We start from the raw sequence: 13,926 nt of genomic DNA on the forward strand, positions 1-13,926 counted from the left end.
GACACAGGAGGCAGATGTGCTTATTGACAACACAGTGAAGGTAGCTGTCAGGATCACGTACCCACAGAGATACAGGGCAGGTTTTACTACTCCCTATTTTGGAAGTGCGATTCTCTGTAACAAGGAAAGAAAATGTGTAATATAACCCTTGCACTCAGTGCATTCTTTTTTTTTTAAGAAAATTACATAGAAATCAGTTCAGCTAACATTCTAAGTAAACACCTGGCTAGAGAAAATATTCAAAGTGCCATGTTTTAAAAACATGAGATCTAAGGTCTATGCATACAAATGTGTCCAAAATTATCATTCAAACTGGTAGGTGAGAAACACTTACTTTTTCTGCATGCAGCAGTCGAAACCGTGCTCACAAATACAGGCACATTATTGCACATGGAACCTAGGCCTCAATTTTTCAAAATTTGGCCCAGTTAGAACTGCTGCTTTACCAGTTCACATACTTTTGCAGTTACATGACTTGGTAAGTTTAGCATTTGAAGGCGACTCTTGACGTGATGTTTGTGTGCTGAATCAGCAGAATACAGAGCAGCCTACAGGGCAATGAATATAAATAACTGGGATTACATAGGGACTATTTTTATTACATTTCAATAAACCTTTACATTTTGGGGTTTAATTTCTTTCTTAGCTTGCAAGACAATATAATTTCCTTGTAATAGAAGATGATCCTTATTATTTTCTTCAGTTTGATAAGGTAAGTTGTCATTTGTACTGACTGGTATCAATATTTCTTTGAGAATTAATACTTGGACAACTGTGGGTCAAACTACATGCTACTCGTACTTAGTAGACTGTCAGATTAAATTAAAGCATTACTAGTAAACACTCAGTCATGACATTTTTAATTACATGCCTCTTCAACCATCATGTTGCATCAGTCCTTGTCAATTACAGTGCATCAAATTCTTCAGTTTTTAATTGAGGAAAATTCCCATTGACTCCATTGGGGCTGTACTAGCCGATACGCCTCTGAGCCAAGGCTGCCTCAGGCACATACAGATATACCCATTAAAAGGGCCTTCCATTGTAGAGGGAGAGGGATGCAAGGCATGGGAGAAGTAATACAGGCTGTATTGCCTTTTCTTTCTAATCTCTGCCTCCACCCCTTCTCCTTGTGCAGATCTCAACCCATGGAGATTGGTCACGGGAATAGGGAGAATAGTGCCACAAAGACAACTGCCACCCTCCCTGACACACAGTGGGAGGGTGAGGGTGCTCAGATCCATACTTGCAGGGCCTCCTCCATACATGGATCTGGGTGGGGGCGGTAACCTGGCCCTCACTTAAGTACATAACTTGAGGATTAAGATCAGCTTTTACAGAGAGTAATACCCCTCCCTTAGCAGCTAATGGCTGCTAAGTAGGTCGATGGAATGAGTACAGTTTAATATTTTTCTTTCTCTAACAAGGTTCTCCCCTTCCTTTTGGGGGTGAGGAAGAGTCTGGTGTGCTTGGGCTAGCAGAACTGAATGCCTGCCTGTAGAATCTGTGCTGAACTCAGGAGGGTGATCTTAGCAAATCCCCAATTCTGATGGATGTCCTCCAGTTTCTCCTAAAGGGAAACTGCAAGCGGAGGAGCTCCTCTGAGGGATAACATTAAAGAACATATTCCCCTTCACTCAGTAAAAGTATTTTTACAGAGAGTTGGGTATTTGGCTCTGACCTCCTATCATAATTCCAGGTAGAAACTCCAGGACCTAGCATTTGTGTGCAGAGGTGTGGGGTTAGAGGTAAAGGAATTTCTGATTGACTCTTTCCTGACATTCAGGTGACCCTATCATCACACCACAATAGGGTGCTACTCTAAACAATAATTTGTCAGGCAGGTACTGGACTTTGATACTAGTTGTGCATCTCCAAAACCAGAATTTTATCATATGATACATCACCCCTTGAGTCAAGAAATACTTACATCTGTGTTAGTAATAAGTAAAACCTTAGTGTAAGCCTTATTAGCTACTTGAATTTTAAACTCTCATTCTTTTCTTTCAAGCCTTGGGCTCCAACCTTCCTCTCAATGGATGTTGATGGTCGAGTTATCAGGACTGACTCTTTCTCTAAAATTCTCTCCTCTGGGTAAGGTCTGTTTCAGACTGTCGCCTGCTGGTTAGCACAGGCTGCGTAGTCATAGACACATAGATTTTAAGGTCAGAAGGGACCATTATGATCATCTAGTCTGACCTCCTGTACTATGCAGGCCATACAATCTCACCATCCACTTCTATAACAAACCCCTAACCTATGTCTGAGTTATTGAAATCCTCAAATTGTGGTTTGAAGACCTCAAGCTGCAGAGAATCCTCCAGCAAGTGACCCGTGCCCCATGCTACAGAGGAAGGCAAAAAACCTCCAGGGCCTCTGCCAGTCTGCCCTGTAGGAAAAGTCCTTCCCAACCCCAAATATGGCGATCAGTTAAAACCCTGAGCATGTGGGCAAGACTCACCAGCCAGCACCTAGGAAAGAATTCTGTGTAGTAACTCAGATCCCATCCCATCTAACATCCCATCCCAGACTACTGGGCATACTTACCTGCTGATAATTTGGCAATTGTTCTTTGATTAATTACGAAAATTAGGCTATCCCCATCATACCATCCCCTCCATAAACTTAGTCTTGAAGCCAGAAATGTCTTTTGCCCCCACTACTCCCCTTGGAAGGCTGTTCCAGAACTTCACTCCTCTAATGGTTAGAAACCTTCGTCCAATTTCAAGTCTAAACTTCCTAGTGTCCAGTTTATATCCATTTGTTCTTGTGTCTACATTGGTAGTAAGCTTAAATAATTCCTCTCCCTCCCTAATATTAATCCTTCTGATATATTTATAAAGAGCCATAATGTTCCCCCTTGACCGTCTTTTGGTTAGGCTAAACAAGTCAAGAGCCATGGGATTCTAGTCTTGAGTTTGCACTTCACTTTGTGACTTTAGGCAAGTCACTCAGCCTCTCTGTGCCTTGGTTTTCCCATCTGTGATATGTGAATAGTGACCTACCCACTGTTGCAAAGTGCACTGAGACCATCAGCTGTTCACGACCTGCTCATCTCCCGTTCCCTCCATGTCCTGACAGTCACCTATTAATCATATTTATTACAGTAGGGCCTAGAGCCCTGCTCTGCTAGGCACTGTATAAATACAGAGTAATACATGGTCACCGGAGCCCACTCCCCTCTGACAGCATCTGCAGCCACTGTCTCCTGTGACAGCCTGTCCTTACACGCAGCCTGTCCTCAGTTTTCAGTAAACTAGAGGGCCATGATGGAGGCGTTAGACTCCTCCTCTCTGGTTCTTGATGTTCTCGCCTCCCTTGGCTTTCATAACACTGGCTTCTCTCCCTATCTCTGACCATTCCTTGGCATGCTGTCATCCTCTCTCCTACAGTCCACGAGAAATAACAGGGCTCTTTCCCTGGGCACCTTCTCTTCTAGCTTTACACCTTTCCTTCAACCACCATCTTTTGCTGAGGACTTGCAAGTCTGCTCTCCACTCCTCACAACTCCTTGCACTCAGTCCTGATTTTCTGGCTGTAGTGTACATTACTTTTAATGAATCTTAGCAAGCTACATAAATCCTCGCCTCGCAGCTAGTGAGTTGTGAGCTCTCCCGGAGAATCTAATGAAATAAAGAAAGAAGGTAACATGATGGAAATATGGTTGTACTTTGAAAAGTGACCCTACAAAAAATGATGTCATGTAGTTCCATCTTTGTCATTCAACGACATGTGTAAACTTACTCCATTTATTTTCCTCTAACTGCAAACTCAACCTGGAATCAGAGTCAAGCAAGGATTTGTTTGAATCTGACAATATGAATAAAGCTTCTTTTAGTGCATGAATACAAAAACAATCCTGTTCATTCTCTTCTCTGTATTCACTAGCAATGCTAAATAGAAGTAAATATAGTAAACACTGGGTTGTCAGCATCGCACTATTTGGTGTTTGACAGACTTGCTCTTGTAAACTTGTAGTGATGTGAGAATCTCCACTTGCTTTTTTTCCGTAGCCATTACAATTGCAGAGAAAAGTTTAAAAATATGACCCACATATGCCCTAAAAGCTCAGAAACTACAGGGCAAATTGAAATAACTAACCAAAGAACATTTTTAAAAAATAATCTCATGATTGTTAAGCCAGTCTCTTTCCTTTTAACTCGAATTAGCAGATGTGACTCTGAATACACAGAGGGAGCAGATTCATTAAGGTTCCAATTTTCCATAGTTGCTGTTTGGATGATAGCCATATTTTGGTTCAGATTCTGTGCCGATATAATTTCAAGGATAGTGGACTGTATATGTAGTAATCTTCTTCTTCTTTTCCCCTAGGTTGAGAATAGGCTTTTTAACTGGTCCCAAACCACTTATTGACAGAGTTATTCTGCATATACAAGTATCAACAATGCACACCAGCACTTTCACACAGGCAAGTGCCATCTCCGAGAATTGGATAGGTGTTACCTGAATTGAGTTTATAAAAATAAAATGGTTTCTCAAACATAGTAACTGGGAAGAGGGGCAAAATCCCTAGCCATTTTTTCAGCATGGTTTTCAGGAAAATTTATATTACAAATTCTTCCAAGGGAAGAAAGAACAACGCAGAGAGGAAGACCAAGTTTTGTCTGGAGTGTGTTCTAATAGATGTGAAACAACATTGCTCCAAAGTATAGGCCTGTCTTTACTTTTATGTAATAGGTTATTGAGCCTTAATGGAGTTAGGGATCAATGGGAGTTGTGTGCTGTGTGGCCTTAGGCTTCTTTGAAAATCCCACCCTGAAGAGCTGCAGAATAAATGGAGAGGATTTGGAATTTTTATTTGGTGCAGTGCTTGTAGGTCAGTGTGGCGAACTGGTGGACGCTGCTGGTGCTGTATAAGTAGCCTGCTATCTATTGCCCCTTCCCTTCCAGACAGTGCTCAAAGGGTGAGTTAGGGTAGAATGAAATATATCCGCCCCTCACCTACTAGGTCATCATTGACTCATTTCTGAGCCCTTCCCTCCCCTCTATCACTGTCAGCTCTAAGGTTCTGCCCAGAGCTTAAATTAGACTGCATTTCCAACCCTCTTTTCAGCTCCCCAATTTCACCATGGAGATAGAATAAAAGTGGGGAGACTAATAAAGGAAATAAACATGTATTAAATTCAAAGCTGTGTATGTTTCCCTCCCTTTCCTTTCCAAATTCCCACATTTGTCTTCCCCTATCCATTCCTCTTTCCTTCAGACTCCCTAATATTTCCATTTTCCCATGGGACTGCTATAGCTCCGTCTTCCTAATGACCCTTTTCTGGTTTCCTGGTGGACTTTTTGTATTACCAAGGAGTTTGAAGGTGAAGGAAGAGATGGCTCCAGGAATCCAAGGATGTGACCTGTGCCCTTGCAGGATGTTTAATATTATATTAATATCATTTTTAAAAGCTTTTATTTGGTAGCTGACTATTCTGTTTTAAAGAATGGGATTTACTGTGTGGGTTTTATTTCTGTAGTTTATGATTGCACAGCTTCTTCAGCAGTGGGGAGAAAAGGGTTTCCTGGAGCACGTAGACAGGTAATGCACTTATATTCCATATACTATATTGTGGGGTTTTGGTTCTCTTTTAATTACTGCCATGTCTCTAAGTATAATGTTTAAAGGAAGTGTCACGGTGTCTGGAGTGACTCGCGACTGTTAGTGCCTGCCTTAGGTCAGACTGTCAAAAACAAGACAGACACCCCAAACTAGTGGTATGTTCTAGAATTAGATTTCACCAGCCCGGTAACAAATGTGAACTCCCAGATCACTGTAACATGGAGTCACAGACAGTCCCTTTGGGCTCTCCAGTCTGTCTTGCCACCCAGACAAGCTGGATGCAGTGTTAAATGGTCAGTGACACACACACACACACACACTCACTCACTCACTCACTCTATTCAGGTTGCTCCCAGTCCCAAGAGACCAGTCACTTACCTCAGATCAATTTTTCCCTTAGATCTCATACCAAAAACAATGCTTATAACTAAAGTGACGATTTTGTCATGGGCAGGTCCAGGCAATAAACAAAAATTCACAGAAACCGTGATCTGTCCCTGACTTTTACTAAAAACATAACAGACAAAATGAGGTTCCAGTACACTGTCCTGCTGCATGTAGTGGCTGGGAGCTGCAGCCCCCTATATGGTGGCTGGGAGCTGGGGGGAAATCCCTAGCCGCCGTGCAGGGCTGGGAGATGGGGGGAGGGCGCCACCCACAGTAGCTGAGCAGCTGCTGGGGTCCCTCTGCCGCCAGCTGGGGAGCTCCAGAGTCCCCCCGCTGCCCTGCAGAGCTGGGAGCTGGGGGGACCCCTACCCCTGCATGGCTGAGAGCTGCCAGAGTCCCTCCACTGCCCACAGCATTTGGGGGCAGCGCCAGTGGTGGCTGGTCAGTTGTGGGGGTCCCTGCCACACATGGCAGCTGGGCTGCTGCTGGAGGGTACACCTCTACCACTGCCGCCGGCTGGGCTGCAGAGGTGCCCCAATGTGACAGAGGTCTCCAGAAGTCACAGATTCTGTGACTTCCGTGCCTTCTGTGGCATAATCGTAGCCTTACCTATAGCCAATCCTGTAATAAACTAAGTAAAGGATTATTAACTAGGAAAGAGAAATAAGAGTTATTTACAGGTTAAAGCAAGCAAACATATATACAAATGAGTTGCCATCTATGGTTCCTAAAGATGACAGAGATGTACTAATCTGTCAATTCAAAATGTCTTTCAGGGCGGACCCAGGGGTAGCCCCTAGGGATCTCTGCCTGAGTTTAGTGTCCCTAGGCGTGTGTGTTCAAACAGTACAGAGATGAACAATTTTCTTGTGACCATTATCTTTTACGCTTAGCCTTCCAGCCCATGAGATAGCTGCCTTGCATGTAGCAGTTCCAAGGTGTGATAGAGTCATCCATCAATCCTTTGTATTGTGATGTTCCTTAATGCCTGGTTTAATCTTGACAGGCCTCCTGAATGGGTATGGGGGGGTGGGAATGGTTCCTGTGCCTGGGTTCACAAGTTCAGAGCAAACATTTTCAAAGTTATAAAGCCAAACTTACATATTTCCTTATAGCATGGAATATGGACATTACAACTGAGATTAATGCATGCAGCTACTTACAGGCATTTCAGAGTCTAAACACTAAATACATTCTTATAAGACTAATACCTGTTTTGAACAAAACTAGCAAACAGATGAGCTGGTTTGGTTTCCAGCTATGAGTTTGTCAGTGCTCATCTGACACCTACAAACTTGGCAAGAGCTGGCACCTGGTTTACCAGCATCACAGGGAACTGGAACAATGTTAGGATCTGTTACCTGAAGGTCCCACAGTACTGGGCAGCATAACATAATTTACACAGTTCTGTAATAGGCATATGGCAGTTGTATAAAGTTGTTTATACCTAACCATTTGTGGATTTAGCTCAGATGGGAGGTAGGGTGATCTTTCTCTTTATCTGTCTATACAAGATTTTGAATTGTTTGTCTCCAGGGTAGTGGCGTTCTATAGGGACCAGCGAGATGCAATGCTTGCTGCAGCAGATAAGTGGTTAAAAGGTTAGTGAACCCAAACACAGCATATATTTTCAAGCTGTTTTTCTCTGACTCCATCAACTCCATTTTCAAGAACAATCACCATATACCTGCAGAATTAAGTGATAAATAGGCAACATGGACAATTCAAAGGTGTTCTTGGTGTTTTTTTCCGCTTTTTGTTTGAACATTGAATATCCAAACCTACGATTATCTGATGCTCCTATTTTCTAAACTATTTGAAATGAGGGAGTGCTCAGAGGAAAGCCTCCCCAAGCTGCTGTGGCAGGCAGCCATGCAAACAACATGTATTTCAGTGCAGTACGTTCAGTATTTTTTTTATTTGCAGTACCTCTGTCTACGTAAAAAGCTGTACCTTAGTGACAAACATTTTAAAAGAATTGCACAAATAGTGCATGATGAGCTGTCAGGGTTGTAACAGATTGTGATAGTTAATCACAGTGCAAAGGGAGTAACATGATTCTCATAGACTTTAAGATCAGAAAGGTGATCATCTAGTCTGACCTCCTGCACATTGCAGGCCACAGAACCTCACCCTACACTCCTCAAATAGACCCATGATTGAGTTACTGAAGTCCTCAAATCATGGTTTAAAGACTTCAAGTTACAGAGAATCCACCTTTTACTCTCGTCTAAACTTCCAAGTGACCTGGACCCCAGGCTGCAGAGGAAGGCAAAAAAAAAACCCAGCATCTCAGCCAATCTGACCCGGAGGAAAATTCCTTCACGACCCCAAATATGGTGATCAGTTAGACCTTGAGCATGTGGAAAAGACCCACCAGGCAGATACCTGGGAAAGAATTCTCTGTAGTAACTCAAAGCCCTCCCCATCTAGTGTCCCATCTTCTTCAGTTGGGGATTTTTGCTACTTGCAATTGCCAATGGGCCACACGCCATCATAGGCAGTCCCATCATAGCATCCCCTCCATCAGCTTATCAAGCTCAGTCTTGTAGCCAGTTAGATTTTTTACCCCCACTGCTCCCCTTAGACAGGTGCTCCAGAACTTCACTCCTCTGATGGTTAGAAACGTTTGTCTAATTTCAAGCCTAACCTTGTTGATGGTCAGTTTATATCCATTTGTTCTTGTGTCCACATTGGCACTGAACTTAACTCCTATCCTTCCTTGGTATTTATCCCTCTGATGTATTTATAGAGAGATACAATAACACAGTCAATATCAGTACCTCAGTCTTGATATTCAGAGCCCAGCATGGCATTGGCAATAGCTACCTAAGAGATTGCCTTTCCCTTCACAAGCAAGATCTCCAGCAGTAGCTGTGTTCCACTGGAACCATGAACCTGTCAGCCAGTAGGGACTTGTGAGAGCAGGAGCTGAAATTTTCACAGGAGCTGGACCTAACCCATCTATCTGTGGTATTTATATGGCCCCTATTTTTATAGTATCTGAGAGGGTCACCATCTTTACCCTTACAGTTCCCCTGTGAGGTAAGGAAGCATTATTATCCCCCTTTTACAGGATGGGGAACTGAGGCCCAGAGAGACTTTGGGAGAGTCTACACTGCAATAAATAAATATAGAAATATATAAGTAAAAAAGTTTAACTTGACTTAAAATACCCATGAAAACACAGCAATTGGGCTTTTAGCTCAGATTAACAGATCGAGCTGAAGCCTATAGGGAAGACTGGGATTGAACTCAAACTGCTAACCTGAGTTAAAAGCCAAGTTGATGTGTCTTCCTTGCTGCTTTAAGCCAAGTTAAGAATACATCTTTTACTGCAGTGTAGATATAACCTAGGAGACGTGCCCAAGGGAACACCAGAAGCCTGTTTTAGGCCATGTCTACATTACCACTTATATTGGCAAAATTTATGTCACTCAGGGGTCTGAAAAAACACCCCCCTTGAGCAACATATATTTCACCAGCATAAGTGGTAGTGTACACAGCACTATGTCAGCAGGAAAGCTTCTTCCACCAACACGGCCGCCGCTTTTGCCGTCGGTATAGAGCAGCTACATGAGAGATCTTACTGCAACACAGCTGCATCGGTACAGCCACTATAAGGTCTCTAGCGTAGACATAATCTCAGATCTGGGGACTGAACCCAGGTTTCCCAGCCAAGTTCCAAGCTAGCATCCTGAGCCTTGGAATATCCCTCTTCTCTGCCCATGGAACTCACTCCCTCCAGAGCAAAGAGTGACCATGGGCCTCACTGCACTCAGATCCAAATGCAAACCCCTTTTATTTGATCACCTCGTCTCAGGGAAGTGAGGGTGAGAGAAAAGGAGAAAACAAAACAAAAATACCTTTTTCAACTCTGCTACCTTTCACACAGCTACTGTACATGGAGAGGGAAGAGAATTTTGTTAGTTTTCATTGTTAATTTTGGGAGCTGCTCAGAAACATGGTGGTGAGAGCTGTAACACTATCTTCACCTTCACCTATCCAGCCAAACTAAAGAATTAAAATAAATCTGGTAAAGCCATTTAGCATAAAAGGCTAAAGTCATGAAAAGCCTCCTCTTGCTGAAGTAACTGGCTTCTTACTTTATGAAGATTGACATAACTAACGAGTTGAGGCTTTGGAGTATTTTGTGAGAGGTCTTTATTCTTTTAGTTTATAATTAAGCTGCTGGTAATGATCAAATGTACCTAATAGGAATAAGGGCAGATGACAAATGAAACAAACAACCCAGTATATTCATACAATGTACACATTTAATAAAACTGGAGCCAAAAAAAACCCAGGAGTGTTTGGATTATTGTCCTGCCAAAAAGCGATCAAAGATTGCCTCAAGGTACAAGTGAATGTGTACAGTAAAACTACTGACTAAAGCAGTAAGATTGCTTTCTGTGTTCTTCCCTTCTTTTCTTATGTGGAAAAACATAACATTTTAACTAAAAATGAAAAAAAAATTCTCTTTCTAACCATGTCTACTTTATGCAACGCATTAAGATTGCATTTATAGTAATTATACTACGAAAGGAGCTGGCATTTGAAAAGGATGTTTTGATTACATGTGTTTAGTTGTTTTTTCAGAAATCAGCCTACCATTGTACCTTTAGTGCACCCGTTGGGCAGTCTGTAATCCAACTATGAGAGAATCCAGAGCATCAATTTTCAACAGTACCATAAAACAAAGTAGTGTCAACATTACTGAATTACATCTATATTAATTTTGTCAGAGGGGACCTTAAATTCTGCAGGTAAAATCTTGGCTCCATTGTCATCAATGGCAAAACTCCCACTGACTTCATTGGTGGCAGGATTTCACCCTATCTTTGTGTCTTTGGTGTATCCATTGCAGAAGGGACAGAGCATATCTTTGTTTGATTTTTCTGTTTTCTCTCTCCAGGTCTGGCAGACTGGCATGCTCCTGCTGCTGGCATGTTTCTATGGATTAAAATTAAAGGAGTTTCTGACACACAACAGCTGATCACGGAAAAAGCTTTGCAGAGAGCAGTATGAAAAATATCTGCTGATCTTAAAATGTAGTGAGAGGGAGAGGTTAAATAAACAACTATTTGAGTGCAACTCCAACTGTGCATTAATTAGGACTGCTAATTTTGAATAGGCATAAAGTAACATATTCTAATAACTCTCCTTACTAATGAAATGCGTGCATGGTTAATCTACATCTTTAATATGTTTGTTTAATTCTGCCTCAAAACAGATACAGAGAGCTAGCCTCACTATCCATTGTTTCTATTTTAATAAGAGAAATTAAGTGTGATTTATTCAATAATTTGTACAGACAAATGTTATGCAAAGACATCAGCTATGAGTCAGAAAGGAACCTAGAGATTTACTTCTCTGATACTTACAAAACACAAGAATGATAAGATAGAACCTGCCTATAGTTACAAATAACTAGGTTCTGTCTTTTTGTTGTGAAATATTTGATTCCAGTTTTTGTAGCCTGCCTTCCCTTTTTGGAAGGAAGGAAGGAATTAAGTCTCTTTGTGAGACCATTATTCAGCAATGAGCTATTTAATTATTTTTTTTTAATTAAGTAGAAATTTGTAACTAAATGGCTAATCAATTTCTTTTAGGTGTTACTGATTCCTGGAGGAGCATTTAACATTGATAGCTCAGTTCCCAGTTCTTATGTCAGAGCTTCTTTCTCTCTGTCTTCTCCAGCCCAGATGGATCAGGTGAGTGCAGTATGATTTGCTGTATATTCCTGAAAAGAATGTTCCCCATGCAGTAATTGTTGCTTTGCTCCCTTACTTTTTCCTTACACATTTTAACCAGCTCTCTATATTGTGTAGTTATCACCCTCTTTTCCATTTCCAGTCGGCTTTTGTTTGTTTGTTTGTTTGTTTGTTTTGGTAAGTACCGTTTGTGTGGTACTTCTGAAACTCTCTAAACTGTTCCTTGCACATACTCTTATCTAGAAGAATTGTTGTGTGCTGAATCTTTAGTGTCTCTTAAGATGCACCTGCCTTCTTCAATTTTACTTATTACCACCAGATCTCACTCGCTGATCCAGCTGTCACTGAAGCCAGTGCAAGTGTAGCTACTCATTTAGTGTGAACAGGAGCAACCACTTGTCTTATTTCCCAAAGTTTGCCATCCTCAAATCTAATTCCCTTTACTCCACTGTTTTCTGTGTACTGATTCCTTATTATTAAACAAGCTCAAGATGGCCTGTATCAGGCTTTCCCATTATTGTCCTATTCAGTTTCTCCTGAGTAGTCAGTAGCACATTAGCTCTCTCTGCTTCATGATTTTGGAATTAATCTGTGTTATTTAAGAACATCTTGAATATAATGGTTGTATTTGTGAGTGAGTACACATCATTGTATAGAGGTATTGGGGAGCAATTAGCTGCCCAGAGTATTGCGTTCCATTGTTTCAAGTGCCTTGAGAATTTTCCCATGTCTTTGGTCTTACTTCACTTCAGTCATTAAGGTGTGTAGCTGATGTCTAGTTATGCTTCTCCTTTGTTGGTCATCCCTTCATCATTACCTAAAGAATTTCACAATCATATTGTCTCTAGTCAAATTGCATCTTGCTGGCATTGCACATGACTTTTGATATATAACACCTTTCTTCCTCCTTTTCTCTCTCCTGTATGAGATTGTACCCCTCTGTATTACTTTTGCAGTTATGAGAATCCTTCTGCTAGGCTTCATTAATGCCTTCATTAGATTATAGATGCCGTGAGGTGTTGAAAGAACATTAAGTGGAAGCTCTCCCCACTTTCTTGAACATTTAACGCGCTATTAATATCAAATTGAATAGGGAACACGAAGCTTTACAATAAAGTTCTAAGACTTCACACAGCTGGGTTCCCCTGTGGTTAAAATAGTTTCAGAAATTCTGTTTAAGATTTAACATATTGCCTGCCTATCTAATGCTGGGATGTGAACATTAACCATCTTGCTTTCATTGTAGGCTTTTCAGAGGCTGGCTGAGCTTATAAAAGAAGCTGTATGAAGAGACCAAATGAAAACCATCTAACAAATTAAAAGTCCCCTTGAAAAAAAGTGCACCTTCATTAAAAGAGGATTTCATAATGACATTTAAGGAGCAAACCACAATACAGTGTATATTTCCTTAGTTGGTATGAATGCTTTGGGAATTTAAAACATGGATAGAAGATCACCAAAAGACCTCAGAACATGCCTTTGGATAAGGAGTGCAAAAAGCTATAGTTTAATTAGAAATGATCTCGTTCAACCTATTAACTCCTTTTTGTGACAGGCAATATCATATAAAAAGACTATTATTCCAAATTACAATGCAGCTATAGTATATGGTTATGTGCACAGCAGCAATAGTGTAGTTGAAATAAGAAGATAATTCCATTCTAAACCACTCTTCATTTTCCCATAACTTCCTCAAAATTGTGCTGAATCGTCTCACACCAGATCTTTTCCAAAAGTGAATTTTAAAAGAAGGTTTGAACAAATTCTGTTCGGTCATTTTGAATTATTGGCGGAGGGAATAGCTTTTCTACTTAGCAAACAGATCAACGTTTGAAATAACTCAGGGATGAACCACATAACTTTTGACTTGACATGACAAATGCAGTCCTTGCTAAATGTGGCTGGGAAAGGACTTTGAATTAAAGTAGTTCATTTTTAAAAATGGTATACTTGATATGTACAGTAAATTATCTTTCTTCAACTACCCTATTGCTATTGTGCACATAACCATATACTATACATATGCTATTTTAGGTGCACATTTCAAACTGTGGAAAAACTGTATTGATCAGAAAGTGTTTCACTGAAATCGCTCAGAACCCTCTTAACCCAACCCTTTCTGAACTCTAAAATCACATTGCACCAGCAAATTAACTAATATTTGGTCAGAGTAAATTGACTTAGGCACTTTTGAAAACTTAAACCTGAGCAAATGCATTTAGACTCTGGTTACAAATAAAAGGAAATTAATTTGCA

At 41.0% G+C, this 13,926-nt stretch overlaps 1 protein-coding gene across 8 annotated transcripts in view; it reads left to right on the forward strand.

Annotated features, from left to right (window-relative positions):
* The window catches only part of AADAT (aminoadipate aminotransferase), a 28,068-nt gene extending 14,142 nt beyond the window's left edge, over nt 1–13,926 (forward strand). For 7 of the 8 annotated variants that reach the window (XM_030564042.1, XM_030564048.1, XM_030564043.1 and 4 more), the window contains 8 exons: nt 647–712; nt 2,012–2,094; nt 4,333–4,429; nt 5,487–5,548; nt 7,493–7,557; nt 10,872–10,978; nt 11,569–11,670; nt 12,917–13,926. In XM_030564042.1, coding sequence (XP_030419902.1) covers nt 647–712; nt 2,012–2,094; nt 4,333–4,429; nt 5,487–5,548; nt 7,493–7,557; nt 10,872–10,978; nt 11,569–11,670; nt 12,917–12,958 — 624 coding nt within the window. In that variant the 3' untranslated portion in view covers nt 12,959–13,926. The remainder of the gene's footprint in view (nt 1–646; nt 713–2,011; nt 2,095–4,332; nt 4,430–5,486; nt 5,549–7,492; nt 7,558–10,871; nt 10,979–11,568; nt 11,671–12,916) is intronic. The other variant, XM_030564049.1, reaches the window with a different exon arrangement.

Source organism: Gopherus evgoodei, chromosome 5 (genome assembly GCF_007399415.2).
Source record: "Gopherus evgoodei ecotype Sinaloan lineage chromosome 5, rGopEvg1_v1.p, whole genome shotgun sequence".
Lineage (NCBI taxonomy): Eukaryota > Metazoa > Chordata > Testudines > Testudinidae > Gopherus > Gopherus evgoodei.